We start from the raw sequence: 26,007 nt of genomic DNA on the forward strand, positions 1-26,007 counted from the left end.
GTAAGAGCGTGTGATGGTATTTTACTCAGTTCTGATTTCAACTTTGTGCATATGAGATGTGCTTTGGTAGTAAGTTCTATGACACTGCCTTCTTTTCAAAATACCAATTCAGAATCTTAAATCTTTTCTCTTTCCTAGAAATAATAGTAATTACTAACTTAATGGACAAAAGTTGATTGTCACACCCTAACAATGATTTTTTATGAAATTGATTATTTTCTTAAGAAGTCAATAAAGATGAGATGAAAGTCAAAAATAGAAGTATTATGGACTGAAATATGTCTGTCTGCTTATTTTTTTCCCTTAGATTAGTATGTCTAAATTCAATCAAAGTTGGATGTTTGAGACTGGGAATTTTACACATCTTGATGAAAAAAAAAAAATCTGCAAAAATTATAGCCAATAGGTAACACTAATTGTGGATGCTACTCTAAAAGTTTATCTGAGATCTAAACTCCTTAAGGTAATACGAAGTATTTTCAAAGCATTTTAAATATTTTAAAAGATCACCCCGAAGAAGAGAAAGGGTAGATATAGCCTCATATTTGAGACAGCAGTGCCACCTTGTGACAAGCTATTTCAACATAATTCTGCTCCTTATTTCTTTATTCTTAACCGACTCTGTTTACTTACACCATATAATGATATGATGAGGAAAATAATGCACTTCGAGTTTTTCAGGGCACTTTATAAAATCACTTATTAACGAGAAAAAAGTCAATTTTCCTTTATTTATTAATCATCAGACAAACAATGATCAACAGTTTTAAGCAGTCACTATATTAAAACATTTTCCTAGGCTTTATAAAAATTCGTAAAATAGCCATTGGTTCTGACTGCTGCTCTTGAGAAACACATAATCAGATAGAAAGACTGACAAAACCAGGCTCAAGAAACAAACATTTGGCAAATAAATTTAATAGCAGAGAATGGCACTTTTCAGAGTACTTCAAACCAGGAAGGTATTCTGGAAAAGAGAAAATTTCTATTCTCTCACAATTCTTACTAGACCATAAAAGGAATAACAAGTAACCAAAAAAGCAATCAGTAAGAGTGAAAGGATAGGAGAATTGGTCATAAAACTTTTCCTCTTTAAGTTTAAAGCTCCTTGAAAACTGAGCATCTTCTTGTTCTCTGTGATCCCATGAAGGCTTAACAATAACAAGTATCCATTGAATTAAATTTTTTAATTCTTTCATCAATGCTCTTAATTCTAATATATTTCAAGATTCTTGGAGTCCTTTTATTACACTGGCAATATGCAATTTATCATTAACCTGAGAGATAACTGGGTTTTATCTTCTAAATAATTCTTTTATAGCAAATAGATATTTTTCAGACATTCAGCTGTTTTGTAATTCATGTCTAGTTATAATCTAAGAGGATATTTGCCCCCTAAAGATGGTTAAATATAACCCCTTCTTTAAATCCACTGGTATTTTAACACAGAAAATTAAAGTGTGCTTTTCCCCTAGGCTAATCTAGCGAAATGTGCAGACTTTTTGTCCATATTGAAAACGTGCAGACTTTTTGTCCATTAGATTCTTGCATAGAAGGTCAATTTATTCTCTTCCTTTGGTTTGTCAGGGCTTCCTCCACATGTCGTTACTACTTTACAAGAAAAGTATTTGTGTTACCGAGCCCAAGCTCGCTCTGCTTGCCACACGACGGGCCAATGAATCGGAGATGAGGTGTTGAGGCAAGGAATACTTTATTCAGAAAGCCGGCAGACCAAGAGGATGGCAGACTAGGTCTCCGAAAAAACATCTTATGGGGGTCTGGATACCAGTTTCTTTTATAGCACAGAGAGAGGGAGGGGATGAGGAAGTAAAGTAAAAAGGCCATAGTTTTGCAAATATCCCCTGGGATGGCCAGCCTCAGGGAGGGGATGTGTTCATTTCATCTTTCTTGCAGCCATCCACAGATATTTCCCTGAACAAAGGCACTTTGGTTTAACATTCAGGCAGAGGGGGAGGGTTCCCTGAGGCAGGCCATTATGTACAGACAGTATCCTTTTAGTGAACAAAAGCAACGGGAAGCAAAGGTTAAAGTAAAAGAAACGGATCCAACATGGAGTCAGATCTGGCTTTTCTCTGTTACATTTTCTTTGAATAATTTACCTTCACTATCTCTCCCTGTAATTTGTATATATATTAAATATATACATATATTTATATAAATATATTCACATGCTTTGCTACCAAATTCTTACTTTTAAAGTTTACTTACTAGTCATTATTTAACAACATATTTACTGTTACTTAGAAAGTGGCTTTCATTTTCTGACAGAAGATGTAGCAAGTTTATAAATGACTACTTTTAATTATAAAAGGTTTTAATATGCTGCCATGAATCTAAAATATAATTTCATTAACATATCCTAGAGGTTAAGCTGGTAGTGAATATTTACTTTTTTTAGCTGGTTAAAGTTATGTTGACATGCAGAAATAACAAGGAACAGAAGATGAGATATCTTTGGATTCTGTTTCATAACCGGATCACTTTAGGTGACAGAGCAGATGGTCAGCAATGTGTAAACAGAGCACTGATTTAACCAGATAAATTCCAGCATAGGTACAATGGATGTATTTCAGACTCAGTTTCATCATTTACTCTGCAAATTTCATTTCATCCCATTCCCTGTTTCATAATAACATTATTCATAGAAAAATAAGTAATAATTAAATGCTTATTTATGCTATACTCATCACTACATACTGTTTTATATACTGTTATTTAGCATTATAAATATGCCCAGAATTATGAATTTTAATTTGATTTACTTTAATCCTACATTGTATATATTTATATAACTGAATCATAGGTAATATATATGACACCATATTCTTTTATGTTAGTAAGTAGTCATGCAAAAAAAAATATTCAAGATTAAAGAACACCGTTGTATTATTTTGTTTTTTGTTTGTTTGTTTGTTTTTGGGGTACGTAGGCCTCTCACTGTTGTGGCCTCTCCCGTTGCGGAGCACAGGCTCCGGACGTGCTGGCTCAGCAGCCATGGCTCACGGGCTCAGCCGCTCTACCGCATGTGGGATCTTCCCGGACGGGGCATGAACCCGTGTCCCCTGCATCGGCAGGCGGACTCTCAACCACTGTGCCACCAGGGAAGCCCCGTTGTATTGTTTTTGTCCAATTTTTTCTCCTACTTTCTGTTGCTACATTCAGTATTATTTTCACCCTCAAAAAATATAAGAGGATTACATGTGACACATCTGATTGCTCATTGCTAAATTTTGAAATAAAAATCTAAAATCTTCATTAATTTTAAACTGCTAAGTAAATATTTCTCCAATTCCTTCCTTAAAACACATTAAAAATAAGGTGTAGTTTTACTTTAGCCTTAATTTTTAAAATTTTATTCATTGTCCTTTCACATTTGAATTTTTATATTGACAGAAATAGATCTAGATAATAAATAAATGTATTTTCTGGTATAAATGAAAACCAATTTTAAAAAACAGACACATAAATTATGGGGAAATCCACATTGAAATGATTATGAACAGCCCTAATTCTTCACCCTTCATATTCATTCTTACTGTCTTCCCAGTTTGTAAATATATGTTTCCTGCTTCTGGATCATAATTGTCTTTTATTGTAAAAAGGGAACGTGATTCATCCACATACAGATTTCCAGGAGAAAATTTTTGTATTTTCTCACAACCTATGTAATGAGGAATTTCTTCTTTAATCTCTCCCATTTCCACTAAATCTAGCTTAGGGGAAAAAAAACACACTTCTCTTTAATTTTCTGTGTTAAAGTATCAGTGGATTTAGAGAAAAGGTTATATTTAGCAGTCTTTAGGGAGGAAATATCCTCAGATTATTTTAAAATTACAATTATGAATTACAAAACAACTTAATGTCTGAAAAACATCTATTTGCTATAAAAGAATTATTTAGAGGATAAGACCCAGTTATCTTTCAGGTTAATGTTAAATTTCATATTGTCAGTGTAATAAAAGGACTCCAAGAATTTTGAAATATATTAAGATTAAGAGCATTGATGAAAGAATTAAAAAATTTAATTCAGTGGATATTTATTATTGTTCAGCCTTCATGGGATCATAGAGAAAAAGATGCTCAGTTTTCAAGGAGCTTAAAATTTAAAGAAAAACAGTTTTTTAACTGATTTTCCTATCATTTTACTCTTACTGATTGCTTTTTTTGGTTACCGAATTAGATATTGTAGGAAAAGATTAAATTACAATACTGTTGACTGGGGTGAGGAAGATAAGAACTAGCCATAGTTTTCATTGCATTGAAATTATCTGAAATTCAATAGTTAATATTGAGAATTCTAACTGCCACTTAATAAAAATATCTGGTTTGGAAATAGAAAATGCAACCCTGAAAACTTAACTCTTTCTTTTTAATTAAGTTCTATCTGTAAGAAACAGTTGCTGCAACTTTTCCTTTTTGTGTGTGTGCAGAGGATTTATGTGAATATATCAAATGTTCAAAACTGTATTAGCCTCCTACATCTAGGCAGCCACTTCCTTCTATACTAACCCTAACTTGTCCAGGTAATGGAAAAAAGTAATTTTGAAAGTCATATTTCATATAACTGGATGTAGTCATAGCACAGCAGCAAATGTCTTAAAGTTGTTATAAATCGTGCAAAACTACTTCCTTGTGACAGCTTGTTGAGCATTTAAATGGAAATCAGAGAACCTAAGCTATCTATTTCAATTCAGTCAGCAATTCTGCAAAGCTAAAAAATTTAAATGCCACAGTACTGTGAAAACACAAACTATCAAAAATTTATACAATTAAATTAAAATCTATAAAACTACTTTGTTTTCAAACATTTACTAATCTCCTTGTAAACATACATTTCTTTTACAAAATCACGTACACTCTATAATGCCCATATCATGTATATTGTCTTCAAATTACTTTTATGTTCTGATTCTATTTAAGCTTAGATTTCTAAACAGGGTTATTTGAAATTGTTAATCCTCCCCCATATGATTCTCACAGAGGAGGTTTCCAGTTGCACCACTCTACTGATACTACCAAGGTCACCAATGGCAAGGTAAGCAGTTGTCTATCCAGCACTTCTGCCCCTATATGTTTCCTATGACTCTTTTCCTTATTTTAGTTCTTTTGTTTTTGTTACAGTAAGTCCTAGTTCTGAGCTCCATAGCTATCTCTTATCCTCTTTAAAACTCCTTTTTCCAAACCTTCACTGTTTCCATTCCCATCTTTTCCATTCCTTTTTCTTCCCTTCCTTCCATTCCTTTCCTTTCTTTTCACTCTATAAATATAAGTAAAACTCCACATAAGGCCTCAACTACCTTGTATATTGAAGACTCCAAAATACGTATATGCAGCAAAGATTTATCTTATAAAGCCTGAATCTATATGTTCAGCTGCCCACTGAACATCACTACCTAGAAACTCATGTGTTCAAACCTGAATTATCATCTTTATTCCATTTCATTCACCTCCAATTCTTTATTCCTTTTCAATTCTTTATCAACTCTTCTCTAATTCTTCTCCACTCATATTCACCATGTTCTCCTTTTTAGTGATGGCACCATCTATCTTCTATACTAAATCACAAATTTTAGAAGTTATTCTTAAATCATTCTTCACCATCTATATTACATTAATCAGGAAACATTTTTAATTCTACTTCCTGAATACTGTAAGGATTATTTCCTTAATTTCTATCTTTACAACACTGCTTATATTCAGTTTCTCCCCATTTTTCACTAGCAACATCCTGACTAGTCTCCCAACCTCATCATCTTCCTCACTAAAAACACAATGCTTTCTTTCTCTTTTCTTTTTTCACAATAGTACCTAGTTATAGATAGAGTAAATATATAGAAAACAAGTAGTCTCTCCAGAACTAACACAAATAAAGTGGTCTTCTCTTCTTTCTGCTCGTATATTGCCAAACATTTAATAGTGAGTCTTTATATTACCTAGTCAGATATCATGCAATTGAGGACAAAAACACCAACACTAGTTTCTCTGGGAGCATGTCTGATTTCTAATGGTGGGGCCTATAAATCTTCTATATCCTTCACTTTTCATACTCCTAAGCATTCCACTCCTTCACCATTTTGGTGGCACTTTTACAAACATCCCCTAATTACTAGCTGAATGTAGTCTCTCCTGGGATTTCCATGCTCAACTATATTATACAACACAATATAGATGGAGCATATTAGTGACTTTAACCCATCAAATAAATCTGTTATGGATCACCTTTGAGCAAATATCCAACTTGTTAATAAACCATGTGTTATGTATAAATATTAGGATTGTTTTTCTCTTTCTGTGAAAATGCCATTGAAATTTTGATAGGGGTCATGTTGAACCTGTAGATCCTTAAGTATTATGGACATTTTTAACAAAATTAATTCTTCTAATCCATGTACATGGGGTATCTTTTCATTTACCTGTGTCTTCATTTCTTTCATCAGTGTCTTACGGTTTTCAGTGTACAGGTCTTTCGCCTACTTGGTTAAATGTATTCCTAAGTATTTTATTGTTTTTCATGCTGTTGTAAGTGGGATTGCTTTCTTAATTTATCTTTTAGAAAGTTTACTGTGTATAAAAATGCGACTGATTTTTGTATACTGATTTTGTATCCTACAGCTTTACTGAAATAGCTTATGAGTTCTGAAAGTTTTATTGGTAGAGTCTCTAGGAATTTTTATATACAAAATCATGTTATCTATAAAGAGACAATTTTACTTTTTCTTTTCTGATTTGGATGCCTTGTATTTCTTTGTTTTCCCTAACTGTTCTGGCTAGTACTTTCAGTACTGTGTTAAATAAAAGTGGCAAAAGCAGGCATCCTTATCTCATTTCTAGTCTTAGAGGAAAAGCTCTCAGTTTTTCACCACTGAGTATGTTACTTGTCTGCTTATTATATATGGCTTTTATTATGTTGAGATACATACTTTATATATCTAATTTGTTAAGATTTTTTACCATAAAAGTATATTGAAGTTTTTCAAATGTTTTTCTACATCTACTTACATAATAATATTTTTTTTATCCTTCATTCTGTTAATGTGGTGTGTCACATTTATTAATTTGGTATATTGAACCATAGTTGCATCCCAAGTATAAATCCCACTTGACCACGATGTATGATCTTTGTTAATGTGTGTTAAATTCAGTTTGATAATATTTTGTCGAAGATTTTCGCATCTATGTTCATCAGGGATATTATTCTGTAATTTTACTTTCTTGTAATGTCATCATCTGATTTTGGAATCAGAATAATTCTGGCCTCATAAAATGAGCTCAGAAGTGTTCCTTCCTCTTTGATTTTTTTTTTTGTTTGTTTGTTTGTTTTTGTCTTTGGAAGAGTTTGAGAAGGACTCGCATTAATTCTTCTTTTAGTGTTTAGTAGAATTCAACAGTAAAGTCATCTGGCCCTGAGCTTAGATTTTCTATTTATTTCAGATTTTCTATTTATTTTTTACCCAGTCTTGATAGGTTGTATGTTTTCCAGTCTTGATAGGTTGTATGTTCTACAAATGTATTACTTTCTTCTAGGTTATCTAATTTCTTGGCATATAATTGTTCATAGTAGTCTCTTACAATACTTTATATTTTGTGTTATCAGTTGTAACGTCCCTTTCATTTCTGCTTTTATTTGTTTGAGTCTTCTCTCTTTATTTCTTAGTTGTTCTAGCTAAAAGTTTGCCAATTTTGTTTATCTTTTCAAAAAACCAGCTTAGTTTCATTAATCTTTCTGTTGTTTTTCTAGTCTCTATATCATTTATTTTTGTTCTAATCTTTATTATTTTATTCCTACTTCTTACCTTGAGTTTAGCTTGTTCCTTCTTTTCCAGTTCCTTGAAGTGTGAAGTTAAATTTTTTATTTGAGATCCTTTTTTTTTCTTAATATAGGCAATTATTACTATACTTCTCCCTGAGAATTGCTTTTGCTGCATGCTGTAAGATTTCATATGCTGTATCCACTGTCATTTAAAAAAAATTTATTGAAGTAACATTGATTTATAACATTATATGTTTCATATGTATAACATTACATTTCTATTTCTGTATACCCTACAATATGCTCACCACCAAAAATTTATTTTCCATTCATCACCATACAGTTGATCCCACTTACCCATTTCACCCTCCACCCTGACTCTTTGCATCTATTTGTTTGTTGTTGTTTGGTTTGGTTTGTTCATATATTTTGTTTTTGTGTATTTGTTTGTTTATTAGTTTTTTTTGTATTCCATATATGAGTGAAGTCATACAGTATTTTTCTTTCTCTGTCTGACTTATTTTACTTAGTATAATACCTTCAAGGTCCATCCATACTGTTGCAAATAGCAATATTTCATTTTTTCCTATTTCTAGGAAAAATGTCCTTGGGATTTTTATAGGAACTGCATTAAATCTGTAGATTGCTTTGGGTAATATGGACATTTTCACAATGTTATGTCTTTCCATTCATGAGCACAGAATATCTTTCCATGTATTTGTGTCTTTTTCCATTTCTTTCAACAATGTCTATAGTTTTCAGTCTATAAGTCTTTCACCTCCTTGGTTAAATTGATTCCTAGGTATTTTTGTTGTGATTATAAATGGGATTGTTTCTAAATTTCTCTTTCTGACGTCTCACTGTTATTATAAATAAATGCAACGGATTTTGTATATTGATTTTATATCCTGTTACTGTACTGTATTCATTTATTATTTCTAATAGTTTTTTGGTAGAGTCTTTAGGGTTTTCTATATATTAAATAATTTCATCTGCAAATAGTGACAGTTTTACTTCTTTCTTTTCAATTTGGATGTCTTCTATTTCTTTTTCTTGCCAAATTGCTCTCACTAGGATTTCCAAAACTATGTTGAATAAGAGTGATGAGAGTGGGCATCCCTATCTTGTTTCTGATCTTAGAGGGATAGCTTTCCACCTTTCACCATTGACTATGATGTTGGCTGTGGGTTTCTCACATATGAGCTTTGTTATTTTGAAGTACATCCCTTCTATACCCACATTATCGTTTTTATAATAAATGGGTGTTGAATCTTGTCAAATGCTTTTTCTGCATCTATTAAGAAGACAATACTATTTTCATCCTTCATTTTGTTAATGTGGTGTATCGCACTGATTGATTTATGAATGTTAAACCATACTTGTATCCCTGGAATTAAACCCACTTGACCATGGTGTATGATCCTTTTAATGTATTGTTGAATTTGGTTTGCCAATATTTTGTTGAGGATTTTTGCATCCATTTCATCAGAGATATTGCCCTGTAACTTTCTTTTTTTGTGTGATGTCTTTGTCTGGCTTTGGTATCAGGGTGATATTGGCCTTGTAAAATGAGTTAGGAAGTGTTCCCTTCTCTTTAATTTTTTTCAATAGTTTGAGAAGAATAGGTATTAGATCTTCTTTAAGTGTTTGGTAGAATTCCCTTCTGAAGTCGTCTGGCCCCAGACTTTTGTTTCATGGGAGATTTTGATTACTGTTTTAATCTCTGAACTAGTGGTTGGTCTATTCAGATTCTTGATTTCTTCACAACTCAGTCTTGGAAGGTTGTATGGTTCTGAGAATATGTCCATTTCTTCTAGGTTGTCCAAATTGTTGGTGTACAGTTGTTCAAAACATTCTCTTACAGTTCTTTGTATTTCTATGGTATCCATTGTTATTTCTCCTCTTTTGTTTCTGATTTTATTTATCAGAGCCTCTCTCTTTTTTCTTAGTGAGTCTAGCTAACAGTTTGTTGATTCATCTTTTCAAAGAACCAGCTCTTAGATTCTTTGATCTCTTCTATTGTTTTTTTAGTCTCATTTCATTTATTTCTGCTCTGATTTTTATTATTTCCTTCCTTCTACTAAATTTGAGCTTCATTTGTTCTCCTTTTTCTAGTTCCTTTAGTGGTAAGTTTAGATTGAGATTTTTTTCATTTCTTGAGGGAGGTCTGTATTGCTATTAAACTTCCCTCTTAGTACAGCTTTTTCTGTATTCCATTGATTTTGATATGTCTTATTTTCATTTTAATTTATCTTCAGGTAATTTTTGATTTCTCCTTTGATTTCTTTGTTGACCCAATACTTATACAGTATTGTATACATGACAGTATCATGTTGTTCAGTATCTATGTATTTATGACTTTTCCAGTCTTCTTCCTATAGTTGAGCTCTAGTTTCATTCCATTTTTATCAGAAATAATGTTTGATATGATTTCAATTTTCTTAAATTTATTGAGACTTGTTTTGTGTCCCAACATATGGTCTATCCTTGAGAAAGTTCCATATGCACTCCAGAAGAACGTGTAGTCTGCTGCATTTGGATGGAATGTTCTGTACACATCTATCAAACCCATCTAGTCTAATGTTTCATTTAAGGCTGTTTCCTTGTTGTGTTCTGTCTGGATGATCTGTCCATTGATGTAAGTAGGGTGTTAAAGTCCTCTACTATTATTGTGTTGCTGTCAATTTCTATCTTTAGGTCTGTTAATAATTGTTTTATATATTTTTGTGCTCTTGTTTTAGGTGCATATATTAATTACTATATGTACTTCTTGATGAATCATCCTCTTTATTTTTGTATATTGTCTCTTATTACCTTTTTTTTGACTTTAGGTATATTTTGTCTGTGAGCATAGCTACACTAGCTTTCTTTTGGCTGCTATTTGTTTGGAACACTGTCTTCCATCATTTCACTTTTAGCCTATGTTTGTCCTTAGAGCTGAGCTGAGTCTCCCGGAGGCAGCACATAGTTGGGTCTTGTTTTTAATCCATCCAGACTCTCTGTGCCTTTGATTGGCAAATTCAGTCCATTTACATTTAAGGTGATTATTGATGGGCGAGGACTTAATACTGCCATTTTATCTTTTGTCTTCTGGTTGCTCTAGATCATTATCATTTCTTTTTCCTTGTGTTTCTGTCTGCCATTTTGGCTTGGTAATTTTCTATGATATTTTTATCCGTTTCCTCTTTTTTATGCTTTGTGTCTCTGCTATATGTTTGTTTTGTGGTTATTCTGATTTTTGTGTTAAATGTCTCATAGATAAAATAGTCCCTTTTCTGCTGATATCATCTTATCTTCATTTATATATATGAATTCCATCCTTTTCCTATTCCCCTTTTACATTTCTGTTTCAAATTATCCTTTTTTTATGTTGTGAGTTTGCTGAGACAGCTGTAGTTATTTTTTTTGCTTTCCTTTTTTCTCCCTTTAACCTTTATGCTATAATAAAGTATTTAAAAACCTAATCAGATAAAGAGTTGTAATTTTCTAGTTCTATTTATCACCTTGCTCAAAGTTTTGTGTATTTTTACCATTTTGTTTCTGGAAGAACAACTCCTTTCAATATCTTTCATAAGGCAGATCTAGTATTGATGAACTCCCTCAGCTTTTATTTGTTTGGGAAAGTCTTTTATTCCTCCTTCATATCTGAATGATGTTTATTGGATAGAATATTCTTAGGTGACAGTTATTATCTTTCAATATTTTGAGAATGCCATTGCATTCCCTCCTGGCCTGTAGGGTTTCTGTTGAGAAATCAGATGATAGCCTAATGGAGTCTCCTCTGTAGGTTACCATCCTTTTCCCTGGCTGCCTTTAAAATTCTTTCTTTGTCATTGACTTTTGACAATTTAATATTATGAGTCTTGGAGAAGGTTTCTTTACATTAAAATAATTAGGTGTTCTCTTAGATTTATGGGCTTGTATATCCAGTTCCTTCCCAAAGTCTGGGAAGTTCTCAGCTATTATTTCTTTAAATTATCTCCCTGCTTCCTTTCTCCCTTCTTATCCTTCTGAGATAACCATTTTCCTAATGTTGTCCTTCGTAAAAGGGTTGAATAGCTCTTGTTGAATTTTTCATATCTGTTTCTCTTTCTTCTTCTAGACTTCTATCTTTGAGCTCACTAATTCTCTCTTTCCATATGGTCTGCTTTAATTTCAATGTTTTCTAATGAATTATTCACCTCATTTATTGAGTTATTCAGCTCCAGAATTTATGTTTCGTTCTTTTTTAGAACTTCAATCTATTTGGTAAAATATTCCTCGTGTCCATTAATTTTAGTCCTGAGCTCATTGAACTGCCTTTCTGAGTTTTCTTGTACCTTGTTGAGTTTCTTCATGACAGTTTATTTTGAATTCTCTATCAGTTAGACAACAATATTCCATGCGTTTAGGTCTGATTTCTGAAGAACTTTCATTTTCATTTTGTGATTGTTCATTTTACTTGACAAATTGCTCCTCTTTCAATGCATTTAAAGTTAAATGACTTTAGAAATTAGAGTCCTTTCTTTTATTTTCCAGTAGGTGGCGCTGTGACACAAGTTTTTGGTTTCTCTACAGTGAGCTGCCTCTGGTTACAAATATTTGAAAGTTCGCACTTTTCAGCCTCCATCTTCTGTGTAAGAGGTATGGCTCTGTGCCTTCGTTGTTGCTTCTTGTGACTCCGAGCTCCTTGCAGCCTTGCTTCCGCCAGAGCCCCTGTCGTCACTGGGATGGTGGGCTCCTTCCTCCTGTCCCTAATCCCTTGAGACACAGGCTCTGCCCTGGGGTGGGAGGGTGAGAGTTGTGGGGGGAAACCAGGGTCACACAGGCACCTCTACTGTGTCCAGTGTTTTAAGGTATCTGGCCTCTGCCACAGCCAGTGGGGGGGTGTGGAGGTGTAGAATTTGTGGGCACCTCAACAGCTGGAGGAATGGGGTTTCAGGCCCCACTGCCATGCCTGCCCAGTTACCTGTGGCCACAGGCACTGGAGTGGTCTGGAGGCTGGAGTCCTGTGCACCATTTCTCCTGCTGTTGCTAAGGTTTCTGAAGCTGTGGGCTCAGCTACCATGGTCAGAGGGCTGGGATGGCAGGTACCAACTCCTCTGTTCCTTTAGTTCTGCCTCTTCTATGTGTTCCAGTCCACTCACCTTTAAATGCACAGATGTGTAGAATCCTCCTACATCCTTTTGTCTTGGGTGGAGGTACCTTTGTTGAGTTGTGGGTATTTTATTGGTTGTAGATTGAAGAGGAGAGAAAAAGGTAGCTTTTCTCCCCACCATGCTTCTGATAACACTCCATTTGTGTTTGTTTCAAGTTATTTATGTATTTATTTATTTATTTATATTTTTTATTTTTTTATCTTTGGCTGCATCGGGTCTTGGTTGCTGCATGCGGGCTTTCTCTAGCTGTGGCGAGCAGGGGCCATTCTTTGTTATAATGCACAGGCTTCTCATTGCAGTGGTTTCTCTTGTTGTGGATCATGGGCTCTAGGCTCACAGCCTTCAGTAGTTGTGGCATGCCGGCTCAGCAGTTGTGGCTTGCGGGCTCCAGAGAGCGAGCTCTGTAGTTGTGGCGCACAGGCTTAGTTGCTCTGTGGCATGTGTGATCTTCCTGGAACAGGGATCAAACCCCATGTCCCCTGCATTGGCAGGTGGATTTTTAACCACTGTGCAACCAGGGAATCCCCCTCAAGTTATTTTTGATAACCCTTTTGATTTCTTCTTTGACCTAGTGTTATGGTATGGAACCACAAACACACCAAATAGTCAAACCAATCTTGAGAAAAGAGAACAAAGATGGAGGCACCACACTTCTTGATTTCAAACTACATTACAAAGTTATGGTAACTAAAACAGTATGGTACTGGCATAAAAAAAGGCACGTAGATCAATGCAACTGAATAAAAAACCCAGAAATAAACCCACACATATATGGTCAAATGATCTTTGAGAAGGATACCAAGAACACACAATGGGAAAGGCATAGTCCTTTCAAGAAATGATGGTAGGAAAACTGGATGTCCACATGCAAAAGAATGAAACTGGACGCCTGCCTTACAGCACTCACAAAAATTAATTCAAAATAAATTAAAGATTTAAACGTAGAACTCAAAACCATAAAACTCCTAGAAGAAAACAGGGAAAAAGTTTTGTGACACTGGTCTTGTCAATGATTTCATGGACATGACACCAAAAGTACAGGCTAAAAAAAGCAAAAGTAAACAAGTGGGACTGTATCGAGCTAAAAGGCTTCTGCATAACAAAGGAAACATTAAAATAAAAGAAAGAAAAGGCAACCTACAGAATGGGAGAAAATATTTGCAAACTATGTATCTGGTAAGGGTTTAATATCCAAAAATATATAAAGAACACTTACAACTCAATATATATATATATCACAATTTAAAAATGGGCAAAGGACCGGAATAGACATTATTTCAAAAAGACATACAAACAATCCATAGATACATGAGAAGGTGCTCAACACCACACGTCATTAGAAAAATGCAAATCAAAACCATAATGAGATATTACTTAACACCAGTTAGAGTGTCTACTATCAAAAAGACAAGAGATAACAAATATTCACAACGATGTGGAGAAAAGGGAACCCTGTACACTGCTGTTAAGAATGTAAATTGGTACAGCCATTATGGAAAACAATAGTTCCTCAAAAATTAATAATAGAACTACCGTATGATCCAGCAATCCTTCTATGTATATATCTGAAAGAAAGAGAGTCAGTATCTTGAATTGATACCTGCACTCTTATGTTCATTGCTGCATTACTTACTATAGCCAAGGTATAGAAATAACCTAAGTGTTCCTCAGTGGGAGAATGGATAAAGAAAACATGGTATATCTATATATAATGAAATACTATTCAGCCATTAAAAAAAGAAATACTGCCATCTGTGATGACATGAATGAAACTGGAAGACATTATACTAATTGAAATAAGTCATACAAACAGAGACAAAACTGTATGATCCCACTTATATGTGGAATCTTAAAAAAAAGAATGGAGCTCATAGAAACAGATAGTAGAATGATGGTTGTCAGGGTCTGGGGGTGCTGGGGGAATCGAGAAGTTATAACACTTTCAGTTATAAGATGAATAAATTCTAGGGCTGTAATGTATTGTATAGTGTCTATAGTTAATAATACTGTACTGTATACTTGAAATTTGCTGAGTGTCTTTTTTTTTTTCTTAAGAGAGTAAGTCTTAATCATTTTACCACACTCACAAAAGAAAATAGTTAACTATATTAGGTGACAGATATGTTAATTAATTTAATTGTGGTAATTATTCCATTGTTTAAGGATCAACACAATTCTACTCTGTTCCATGTACTCAACACTTTGTTACTGCTGGCTCAGTTTGAGAGTGGTGAATTCATTCAAGATGCAGTGGGGTCCAAAGCCTTAGTTCACATGAACCTGTATAGGCCCTCAAAATATGGGCCAGATGTCATCTAGGGATTGCCTGCCCCTTGAGAGCTAGAAAGACTTGATAATATTCCCATCCCCACTTACTTTGGAAACCCAAAGCTGTCAAGATTTCTGTTGATGGATGGTAGGGAGGGAATGAGTTTATGTCCCCATGGTCATCTCAATGTTTTACTGGCTTCTCTAACTCTTTTCCCTCATCAGTTCCTAATTGTATGTCCTTTCCTAGAAAAAAAAAATCTCCTTCTTTCTAGTACAGACCTAGAAAACCACATTTACACTCTTGGGGTCTTGTCTCAGAATCTCACTTTGTCAGTGGTTTTTCAAGATATCTTCTTAAAGAGGAAGATTTTATCTATGAGATAATTCAGATGCCAGATACTAAAATAATATATTTTCACCTTCTAATAACTGTCTTATTACTCAACTTCTATGATTTGGGAATTTATTTCTTAGCTGTAAAGTGGCTCCATGGAAGGCAGGCCTGTTCAAGTACCTTAAATATCTTTTTCAGTATCCTGAGACATGTAGAGGAAAATGTCTTTCCCAAGATCACACTGCTATTTAGTATCAGAGCCATACTGTAGCTAAGAGCCTCTGAATTTTCATTCCAGTGTCCTTATCACTCCACACTGCACTGATATTCCAAATAAATGCAATCATTATATAGGTAACATATTGAAAGAATTTTCTCATTTAATCAAATGTGAAACGTTCAAATTACTTAACGAGAAGATTTTAAATTTTTATTTTCCTTTGAATATTGAAATTGATAGTAACCACTCCTGGACCAGATATTCTTTGTGACTTTACATTAGAAAAGCAATTACATATTCTTACAATTTATTGCTCTTTCAAATATGCCATATAGTTCAAAATATCATGTAGTAATACAATTACTAAATTAATCACTGCTGTGAAGTCAATTTTTGTTTATTTACAATTTTAACTCAGACTATAGGCAAATTTAATTTTATAAAATTTAAAAATTAGAGATGTTTAAGTAGAGAGAATTGAAGTAATTAAATGAAATTGACTTGTATCTACTCAATTTATACAAATGCCTTATTTATTTTTTTTTCTAGTCAATATAAGGTTTTATTGGGATAATAAGTAAAACTTGTTGCACATTCATTGTGGCAGGCACTATGCCCTATATATTATGCTGTTTCTGTAACTTCTCTATGAGTTAGCTGTTATTTACAATTATTAGCTAGGAACATGAAGGTGCATGTGGAAAGTAAATTGCCCACAGACACACAATAAAGTAGTAGGAATTGAATTCATACCCAAATCTATCTCACACTAACACCCACATTTTTACAGATGTGAAAATTGATTCTTTATTCACAATTATCAATATTATTTTACTATCTATATCTATATGTATGTAGATTATTTTTCAGAGGTTGCATGCTAATATCTAATGAAGAACTATACTTTTTCAATTACTCACTCATCAGTTAATTCATTTAAAGCCTATTTTATGTCAGACAGCACGTTTGGTGCTAAAGGTTTAATATATGCTTAGATGTAAATAAGTATTTGAATAATTATGAAGATTTTTCCTCCTAACATTTTATTAGCTTTTCTCAAATTACATATTTATTAAAATAGATAAAATACTATTAATGCAATAATAAATTTTGAAAATATTTTTCTAAGCTGTTTGAGATATTTTCCCCCTTGGAATCCTTGCCAGTTCCTCATTTAAATTTTTTCCTCCAAAATCTCTGGAATAATGAGAATGCAGCTTTGCCTGACCTGTAAATGGACTCACTTTCCCAATTATATTGAACATATTTTCTTAGCTTTTTTGACTGTCCATAACATAATGGTTCATACTCATACAGTATTCATCTTTAAGCAACAAAATCTAGGACAGGATTTTGATAAGAAGGCTATCAAAAGCCTTTTGGAAGGCTTAGGAAGGATATCAAAAAGGATAGGAAGGCTTTTGATAGGAAGACTCACCCTAATTGGAAATATGTCAGCATTTTTTCTAGGTTACATGTAATGATGGACTTGATTGCATAAGAGTAGGGACATACCTGACCTAGCAGCATGTAAAGCATTCGCATAACACAGATGATTTAACTCTATGAATATACAATACTCCCAACAAAAATCTTTTTTCTTCTCAAACTAAACCTGCCATTTTTAAAGTTTAAAACATGTATTAAAATCCAGATTTGACTTTAATAATCTAACAAGGATGAACTAAATGATATAAACCTGTTCCAAAATCTAATATGACTTCAATCTAATTTGGTGGAAGATAGAAGATCAAGAGCAACAGACACCTTCTTGGACATACTTTAATTTGTACCTAAACTAGGAGATTTCAGAGAAATCCTTGGTTTTGGGAATGGTCTAGACCTATACAAGGGAATCCATATTGGCCTGTGCACCTATTTCTATTTCAAGGACAAGATGATGTAAGGTATTATCTGAGACATGTGAGAGAAAGGGAGAATACAAAATCCTCATAAGGATAATTCTAACATACCTTGAAACATTAATGTCACCACTTTATGGTATGTATGGAAAAAGAAGAGTTGTTTCACCTCTATCCCTGGGTGACCCACTATATATTCATCCTCAGTGCCTCTAACTCTGTGGTAAGCCACTACTCATGTTCTTGCTTGTCATCTTCCAGAATTCTTTCAAAGAATGCTGCTCCTTCCTCTTAAGTGGCAAGAAAGGGGATTGGCCTTACTTGCATTTTCCTGCCCTGAAACTTTATCCTCCTATTTATATGTCAATCATCACTGGAGGTTGGGAGAGATTAGAGTCAAACATAGCCTGGACACAGGTCATTGCCAAAGATTAAGCCCACCTTCAAGTCTACCCTTCTCTAGGAGTGCCTATTTCTTCATAGTGCAGATTCTGTAACACTCATTAACCAACTCTGCCTGCCATGTTGGTCAAGCTGTACAATATATGTGTTCCCATATTTCCAAAGTGAAGTAGGACACAGATTCCCCAGGATTTTCCAAAGTCTGTTTAACACTGTGGGGAGACTACATCAGGACTGCCTAGGTTTTAACCTGAGATGGATCAGGCAAATTAGTTTATGCTTGTGGCTTCAGAAATAGGAAATAGGAAAAAAAAATTCAGAAAAAACTTGTATTTATATCTTTAAAAAGAAAAACATTGAAATATCCTAATTCAAAACTCAGAACTTTGTTAGAATTTCTTTCATTTATAGAAAATTTAGAATTTTGTTTCTTTTTAAAAATTATTATTACAATAGAGTGTGGATTCCAAATGGTTTCAGTAGTTAGTGACTCTAAAAGTTTGAAACTAGCACTGGCTTTGGCATTTGAGTAACCATTGATATTTAGAAATGAATGTGAAATGAAAAGTAAAGTTTCTTTTATTTTTTCTAGGAGATATCTATTATGAAAGTCTGTCTCTCTGTCTCTCTCCCTCTCTATGTTATAGATATTATGCCTTGATTTCCAAATTTATAAGATTATAATTTAGTACTATAATGCATCCCTCATATATGCACATTTTCTGTTTCCCATCTTCCCCATATGGTTTTATTAATTAAATCCAAATTTACTGTTGTTAATATTATGTCTATGTAAACATTTTTCATTCTGAGCCAAGCATTATGACATTTTATTTCCTTTCTTAGACAAGAGTTTTTACTTTTCTAAAAGTTATTTATTTTTTTTATTTGCTTGGCATTCTTCAAATATCTACTTATGTCTTCTCAAACTTCCAACAACTCTCTAAAATGCTTTTCAATAAAATGATTCACGAGGTCAAACCCTTCAACTTTATTTTATTTTATTTTTCTAAAAAGACCTTTCTCACAAATTCCACCAATGAACTAACCTCATATTTACTGGTTTATCCATAGCCTGCTGGAGCCCTAATCTCCTGGGACTTTTTTTGTTATTATATTGAGAATTCCCTTAGCCTCTCTTCTGTATAGGATTCTATTTCAGAAATCTTAATTTCCTCTTTCTGGGTTTAATTCCTCCTTTCTGTGAAAAAAGGTATATGGGAGTTAGATATTTTTAGGTTTTTGCATGTGATAAGTATCTATTCTCCCCCACAAAGCATGGCTGATGGTATGGCTGGCTACAAAATTCTAAGTTGGAAATCATTTTCCTCAGGATTTTAAAGAATTTTTCTACTGTGCTCAAGCTTTCAGGGTTACTGTTAGTAAGTTTTCTAAAGTAGCTAACATTAATTTAGGAATTCCTATATACCATGTTCTATATTAGCCTATTTATTCCTCATAACAAAGTTATGAAAAAGTAATATTATCCATAATGATAGTTGAGGAAATTGAGGTCGAAAGAAATTGAAAAGCTTGTCTCAGGTTACTTAGCAAATAAATTTTACAGTCAAAATCTGAATCTACACTCTATTGACTCTCTTGTACTGGCACTCTGGTGCTAATCTAATTTTGATCCACCATATGTAAACATAGTCATTCTCTTTCTCTGGAAGTTTTTAGCATCACTTTTTGCCCTTTGATTTTCTGAAATATTACAATATGCATTGCTTTTAACATTTCCAATTTTAATCTGTATACTCATATCCCTGATCTCATAATTGCCTCTTTCCTGTTTTCCATATAGTCTCTTCAAAAAATCTTTATAATTTGATGTTTAAATTCTGGGAATAATCCTCTAATTTTTTAACCTATTCTATTTTATTTTTTGTCTCTTGCCATTTTCCTCTATTTTCTGGAAGGTTTCCTCAATTTTACATTTCAACTTTTCTATTGAATATTTATTGCAGTTAGCACATTTTATTTTCAGGAATCCAATTCATGTGTATAAATCTATTTCCATTCTTTTTTATGTGTCCTATAACATTCTAGAATTTTTATAGTATCAATTTCCACCTTTGTTAGGTTTATTCTTAGGTACCTTATAGTTTTGCTGTTGTTGTAAATTATGTTTTTTAAATTACTTTTTCTAATTATGTTTGGTTTTCAAGAATGCCATTGATTTTGTACTGCTGTTTTTTATTTATCTTCATTTTCTTCTTTTACAATTACTTAGCATGGGCCATATATAGTTTCCTTCTTGATTATTAATCATTTTATTATTAATAAGTCTCTTAATCCAACAAAAGCTATGTATGTCTATGCTGGGGTTTGGTGGCTGTGTGAATTGGGACAGCTTCATTTTGTGTATATTGTCTCAGAACATTTTTTCATCAATCCATCTGCTCTAAGATCATTTATTTTCTTTGTAGTACCTTTGTCTGTTTCTCAACATCTTTTCAGAATGAGCAGAAAATCTATATGGCTCCTTATGAAACTTATTATGTTATAGATTTCCTTTATGGTATTAGAGAGTGTATTTTATTCCCCCAAGCTAACACTTAGAATTGGATTATCAAATCAGACAAAAGTGAATCAGAGATCCTATTCCAGCATCAAACTTTTATAATAATTTCAAGGATATAGTCAATCAAGATGTTCAGACAAAACAGAGAAAGGCCTGAGATATCAACAGCAGCTCCTCAGGTCCCATTTTCCTGCATTGGTCATTAGTATCTGGCTCAGAACAATAGATCAGGTTTCTAAATAAGGTTAATGGGGTTACCTCAGAAAACAAGAGCAGTTAAGGTATAAAACATTTCCATTTATGTCTCAGAGAATTGTATAACTTACAAGAAATACACCATACCGCATAGATTCTAGGTTATATTTATTATAGGTAAGCCTGAGCCAGGAACACTCTATAAAGGGCATTTCAGAGATAAAATTTGTTCCCCCAGCAAATATCAGTAGTCCCTTTTCCCAGAAGTCCAGCTGACAAGGAGATTAGACCAGGTCACCTACCTTCTATTCTTTCTCTCAGGGCATCTGATGGTAAACAGAGTGAATAGATTGCAGGTTAACTGCTTTAGTTACTTCTTTACACTCCCAAAAGGATTCTGTACAACTATCAAGCTAATCATCAAATATGTTCCTTGCTAATACTTGCAACTCTTACTAACTTCTTCCAGAAAGTATTGGTTTTCGTTGTGACTTTTAGAGTTTGTGTGTAGTTCCAAGACTCACCACATCCTGGTAGCTCTCTGTTCAAATAAACAAGTCTTTGATTAGATCTTTAAGGTCAGAGACCTCTGTATTTCTAAGAGGTTTGGCCATGCTCAAAGTCTGTTGGTATTATTTCCTCTCTAGAAGAGTCCAAATTCCACTCTGTTGAATTTTCATGCTGGTCCTTATTGTTTATTATTTGGGCTGACAATCTCACAGTTTTATTAGAGATGAAGGGGATTATTCCCTATAGTTTTTGTTCTTGTTATTTTCTCTTTTCATTAAGGAGGAGGTTGGAATGGAGATAACTTTGCTGTGTAATCTTCAAACATAAGAAAATGAAACTTTTTTTAAAGACCTTCTTCTGCTATAACTAAAATGTCTGTGATTTGAAGAAGTTTCCTAAAACAAGATTTACTTCAAACTCATGTGCTTGATTTTTTTGTGAAAGAATCAGTTTTATAAATTCTAGAATTAACGAGGATCCTATATAAACTTTAAAAATACACAAAAAGTTTTTGAAAAGCAAATGGTTAAATTTTGTGATAATTGTTTTTGGATTCTGAAAGTATATAATTGATACTGGTGAATATAAGAGTAAATAAAAGAAAAACAGAACTAAAATTTAGACTCACTTTCAACTACTTTAAATCAGTACCTAGAGTATCAAATTTTATCTGCAGTAATAAAGAATTTAATTAATTTAAAGAATACATTGAAATTATACTCTATGGTGCTCCTTTTTTCTATATTTTGGATTAGCCTTTTATATTTTGAATTAATAAGAGAATCAGATGCAAAATTCCTGACAGTATAGGGAATTATTGACCAGTTTCCACTAAATGATAGGTCAAAAGAGTAAAGGCCACACCTTATCTTTTTACCTCTCATACTTTAGCATTTTATCTTGCTCATAATAGTTAGTTTTCAAGTGGGTGTGCCCTTTACTTCTATCAATAATGTGATGAAAATATTTAAACAATATTCTTTTATTGCCACTTTTCCAATTAATTAGTATATGTCAATAAAAATGTTGGCACTTTTTTCATAAGCACCATCTCATTTATTTCCAACGTCTCTAAAGATTCTTTTCAATGAGTTAAAAGAGCACAAAATATTCTCTACTGGAAGGGGAATAGCAAATCTTCAGCAAAATAACACTTGTCAAAAAAAAAAGATATATCTCTCGTCAAAAAATCTACAAACAATAAATGCTAGAGAGGGTGTGGAGAAAAGGGAACCCTCTTGCACTGTGGGTGGGAATGTAAATTGATACAGCCACTGTGGAGAACAGTACGGAGGTTCCTTAAAAAACTAAAATTCGAACTAACATATGAGCCAGCAATCCCACTACTGGGCATATACGCTGACAAAACCATAATTCAAAAAGAGTCATGTACCACAATGTTCATTTCAGCTCTGTTTACAATAGCCAGGACATGGAAGCAACCTAAGTGTCCATCAACAAATGAATGGATAAAGATGTGGCACATATATACAATGGAATATTACTCAGACATAAAAAGAAATGAAACTGAACTATTTGTAGTGAGGTGGATGGACCTAGAGTCTGTCATATAGAGTGAAGTAAGTCAGAAAGAGAAAAACAAATACCATATGCTAACACATATACATGGAATCTAAAAAAAAAAAAAAAAAAAAGGTTCTGAAGAACCTAGGGGCAGGACAGGAATAAAGATGCAGATGTAGAGAATGGACTTGAGGACATGGGGAGGAGGAAGGGTAAACTGGGACGAAGTGAGAGAGTAGCATTGACATATATACACTACCAAATGTAAAACAGATAACTAGTAGGAAGCAGCTGCATAGCACAGGGAGATCAGCTCAGTGCTTTGTGACCACCTAGAGGGGTGGGATAGGGAGGTTGGGAGGGAGTCACAAGAGGGAGGGGATATGGGGATATATGTATACATGTGGCTGATTCACTTTGTTGTTCAGCGGAGACTGGAACAACATTGTGGGGCAATTATACTCCAATAAAGATGTTAAAAAAAAAAAGATATGTCTCAGTCAAATTAAATTACAGAGAGTATTGACATTGATAGAATAAAAATTCCTAAGATAGAACTGGGTAGAATTCCTAAAGTAACACCCAATTCTTACAAAATCTACCACTAGGAAACAAAGGTTTCATTTTATATCGCATTGTAACTGCACCAAGGAATCTTCTTTAGCAAAGTCCCAACATCTCTCTTCAATTTCAGTATGACATTTTATTCTGAAGTTAATAGATAACAATATGTACAACCATAGAATATCAGCTAAATCAAGACACTAAATATAGACAGGGTAATACTGTAGCTTCTGTTCTATTAGGACATAAGAACAGGACCCAAATCTGACCAGGTATAAGATCTTTAGACTCATTCAGTCCAGTACTGCATGGCAGAGCATAGAGCAAGCCTCTCAGAGACAGTGTTGTACCAGAACAACCTTCCTGACTTAGTTTTCCTCCCTCTCAGAATCAATTTGGTTAAGAGAGGAAACCAAAGCCATACAACATCATCATGTGAAAGCCATTGGAAAGAGAATGAAAAAAAGAATATTTAGAATGTAGGAGAAGATTACTGTGAGCTCCAGATAATTAATTATTATAGACTGCATAATTTGTTTCTTTTAGATTTTAACTTATTAAACATGAAAGGGCCTTTATATTGTGAAAAGCACCCAAGTGTTATGACTTTGTATGGGAATCATCATTAAATCAGCTACCCCTAACTGTTAGAAACACCCTATGTAAGAAATACAGACATGTATTAGAGATACATAGCCGGGCAAGTGGTGTTAATGGCAACAAACATGTTTTTCAATATGCTTTTCTGAGTTCTTAGAAATGCCTTTGACAAAAAGGTTAATGAAAATCTTCTAAAACACAACAAAATGTTGATTGTAATGATATTATTATTAGTTAAGTATATGTGTTTTTTTATGCCTTTCTGAGTTTTTCAAGTTGATTACTTATAAGAGCTTTAACCAAAAATTAATGAATTATGAGAAGTTATAGATTACATATATATAAGAACAGAAACACCTTTTATTTCTCTCTGTGTATATATTTAATTCAAACTTTATAATTTAGATTCAGCATGAATCGCAATAAATGGATCTTCAGCAGAGTTACTAATAGAAAAGTTAGCATTGCCATCACCGGAAACATAGATTTTAATTCCTGTACAATAGTTACCAATTTTATCTCCAGAAATGACATCACAATATGTACCAGCAGGAAGACCAGTTTGCAAAGTTGAAGATAATGCCCTGTAAAATAAAATTTAAGGTTTCACCACAATTAAAAGCAAGAATACAGACTATCTCTAAAACAAAGAGTTTAACTTTGTGCTGTAGAACTCTAAGCAGTCAAGGTTTCAATGAAAATAAAATCCAAATACAAAGGCCTCTCCAGTGGCTGTAAGTAGTTTTCTTAGGGCCAACAATATTCATATACAAGAGAAGACTTAGGCGTAACCTAGTCAAGAGTAAATATTATTAAAAAAATAATAATAAGGTTGAAGAGTATCAGTGAAGATTTGGTTGAATTGGCTCCTTTAGAGAAAATTGATTCCTGTGGTAAACACACACATTTAAAATTTGTCTTCATCTGAACGTAAGAAAATACTGATTACTGTCAAGAATTTAAATATGATTATTTCTTCAAAAACCTCTTTTTTTTCAAGAGGGTCAAATAAATTTGGGCTGGAGATAAAAATAATCTCGCATTTCTATGAAGAAGTATATGGTTTTAAAATACAAATCTGTCCCATAAATTTATTTTGATTCTCCCATCTACAAAAGACAGAAATTAAAGGACTGGCAATGGAGTCTTGGGGAAGAAAGAGATACACTTGATTTATTTTTTTTCAGTAAAATATAATTTGTGCTAGAGTGAGCTAAGCATGAGTGGAAGTCAGCCTTTGGCAAAGGCATTTCAACTGCTTGCAAAGAGGTCTTCTCAGCTATAGTTCTCTGTGTGAGGGAATCAGTATACTTGAGACAGAGAATATAAGTGTCACAAATGAAAAGCCAGTAATGAGATGTTTCAGAACTAAAACTAAAAAATCTCCTGACGTCAATCAATGACCATAACATATATATTCTTCATATATATATATGCTTTAAAAAGCATTATTTGCCACAGAAAGACAGGACAGTGAAAAAAGAAGACCAAAGAACTAGATACCAGGGTAGGTGAAAAAAAAGAGACAGAAAAAAAGATATTTCCGTCCTGAGGCAGTATTTTTCCATTATTTATTTTAAAAGTCCTAGAAGACAGTCTTCTAGGGATTTCACAACCTTTATATTATGTGAATTTTATGTGAGATGTATATGTTAGCATATATATGTGCATATCTTCCCATGATATGCACAAGTATACAAAACATAACTCTACTTAGAAGAGAAAGCCCTTATAAAGAGAGATCAAAATAATAAGCGTCATCATCATTTTTCTGCTGATCACTAAGTTTTCTTAATCTGCTGACTAAAAGATTTTTCAGATATGAAAGAAGTAAATGAACAGGAAAAGAATAAATCAAGAACAGTTGGTACAAAATATTATTTCTAATTGATGTCTACTTACCAGTCATCATTGTTAAAGACAATGAATCCTCTGTTTCCTCTTCCAAAAGCTACTTGGTTGCTACCATTATCCCACCAGTTTGTAAAAGGTTGGCCATCAACTACATTGCGGAACACAACCATGTTCCTAAACACAAAATAGCATAGGAAATGCTGATGAATATGTCAACAGTTTAAAACAAAATGTTAAG

At 33.3% G+C, this 26,007-nt stretch overlaps 1 protein-coding gene across 2 annotated transcripts in view; it reads right to left on the reverse strand.

Annotated features, from left to right (window-relative positions):
* The window catches only part of LOC115859650 (pancreatic alpha-amylase), a 57,386-nt gene that overhangs the window by 22,200 nt on the left and 9,179 nt on the right, over window positions 1-26,007 (reverse strand). Inside the window, exons 10-11 of one of the 2 annotated variants that reach the window (XM_060301901.2) lie at window positions 25,818-25,943; window positions 24,426-24,499 (exon numbers count right to left, since the gene is read on the reverse strand). In XM_060301901.2, coding sequence (XP_060157884.1) covers window positions 24,426-24,499; window positions 25,818-25,943 — 200 coding nt within the window. Of the gene's footprint in view, window positions 1-22,912; window positions 24,500-25,817; window positions 25,944-26,007 lie in introns of those variants that run through there. The other variant, XM_060301912.2, reaches the window with a different exon arrangement.

This window comes from Globicephala melas, chromosome 1 (assembly GCF_963455315.2).
Source record: "Globicephala melas chromosome 1, mGloMel1.2, whole genome shotgun sequence".
NCBI lineage: Eukaryota > Metazoa > Chordata > Mammalia > Artiodactyla > Delphinidae > Globicephala > Globicephala melas.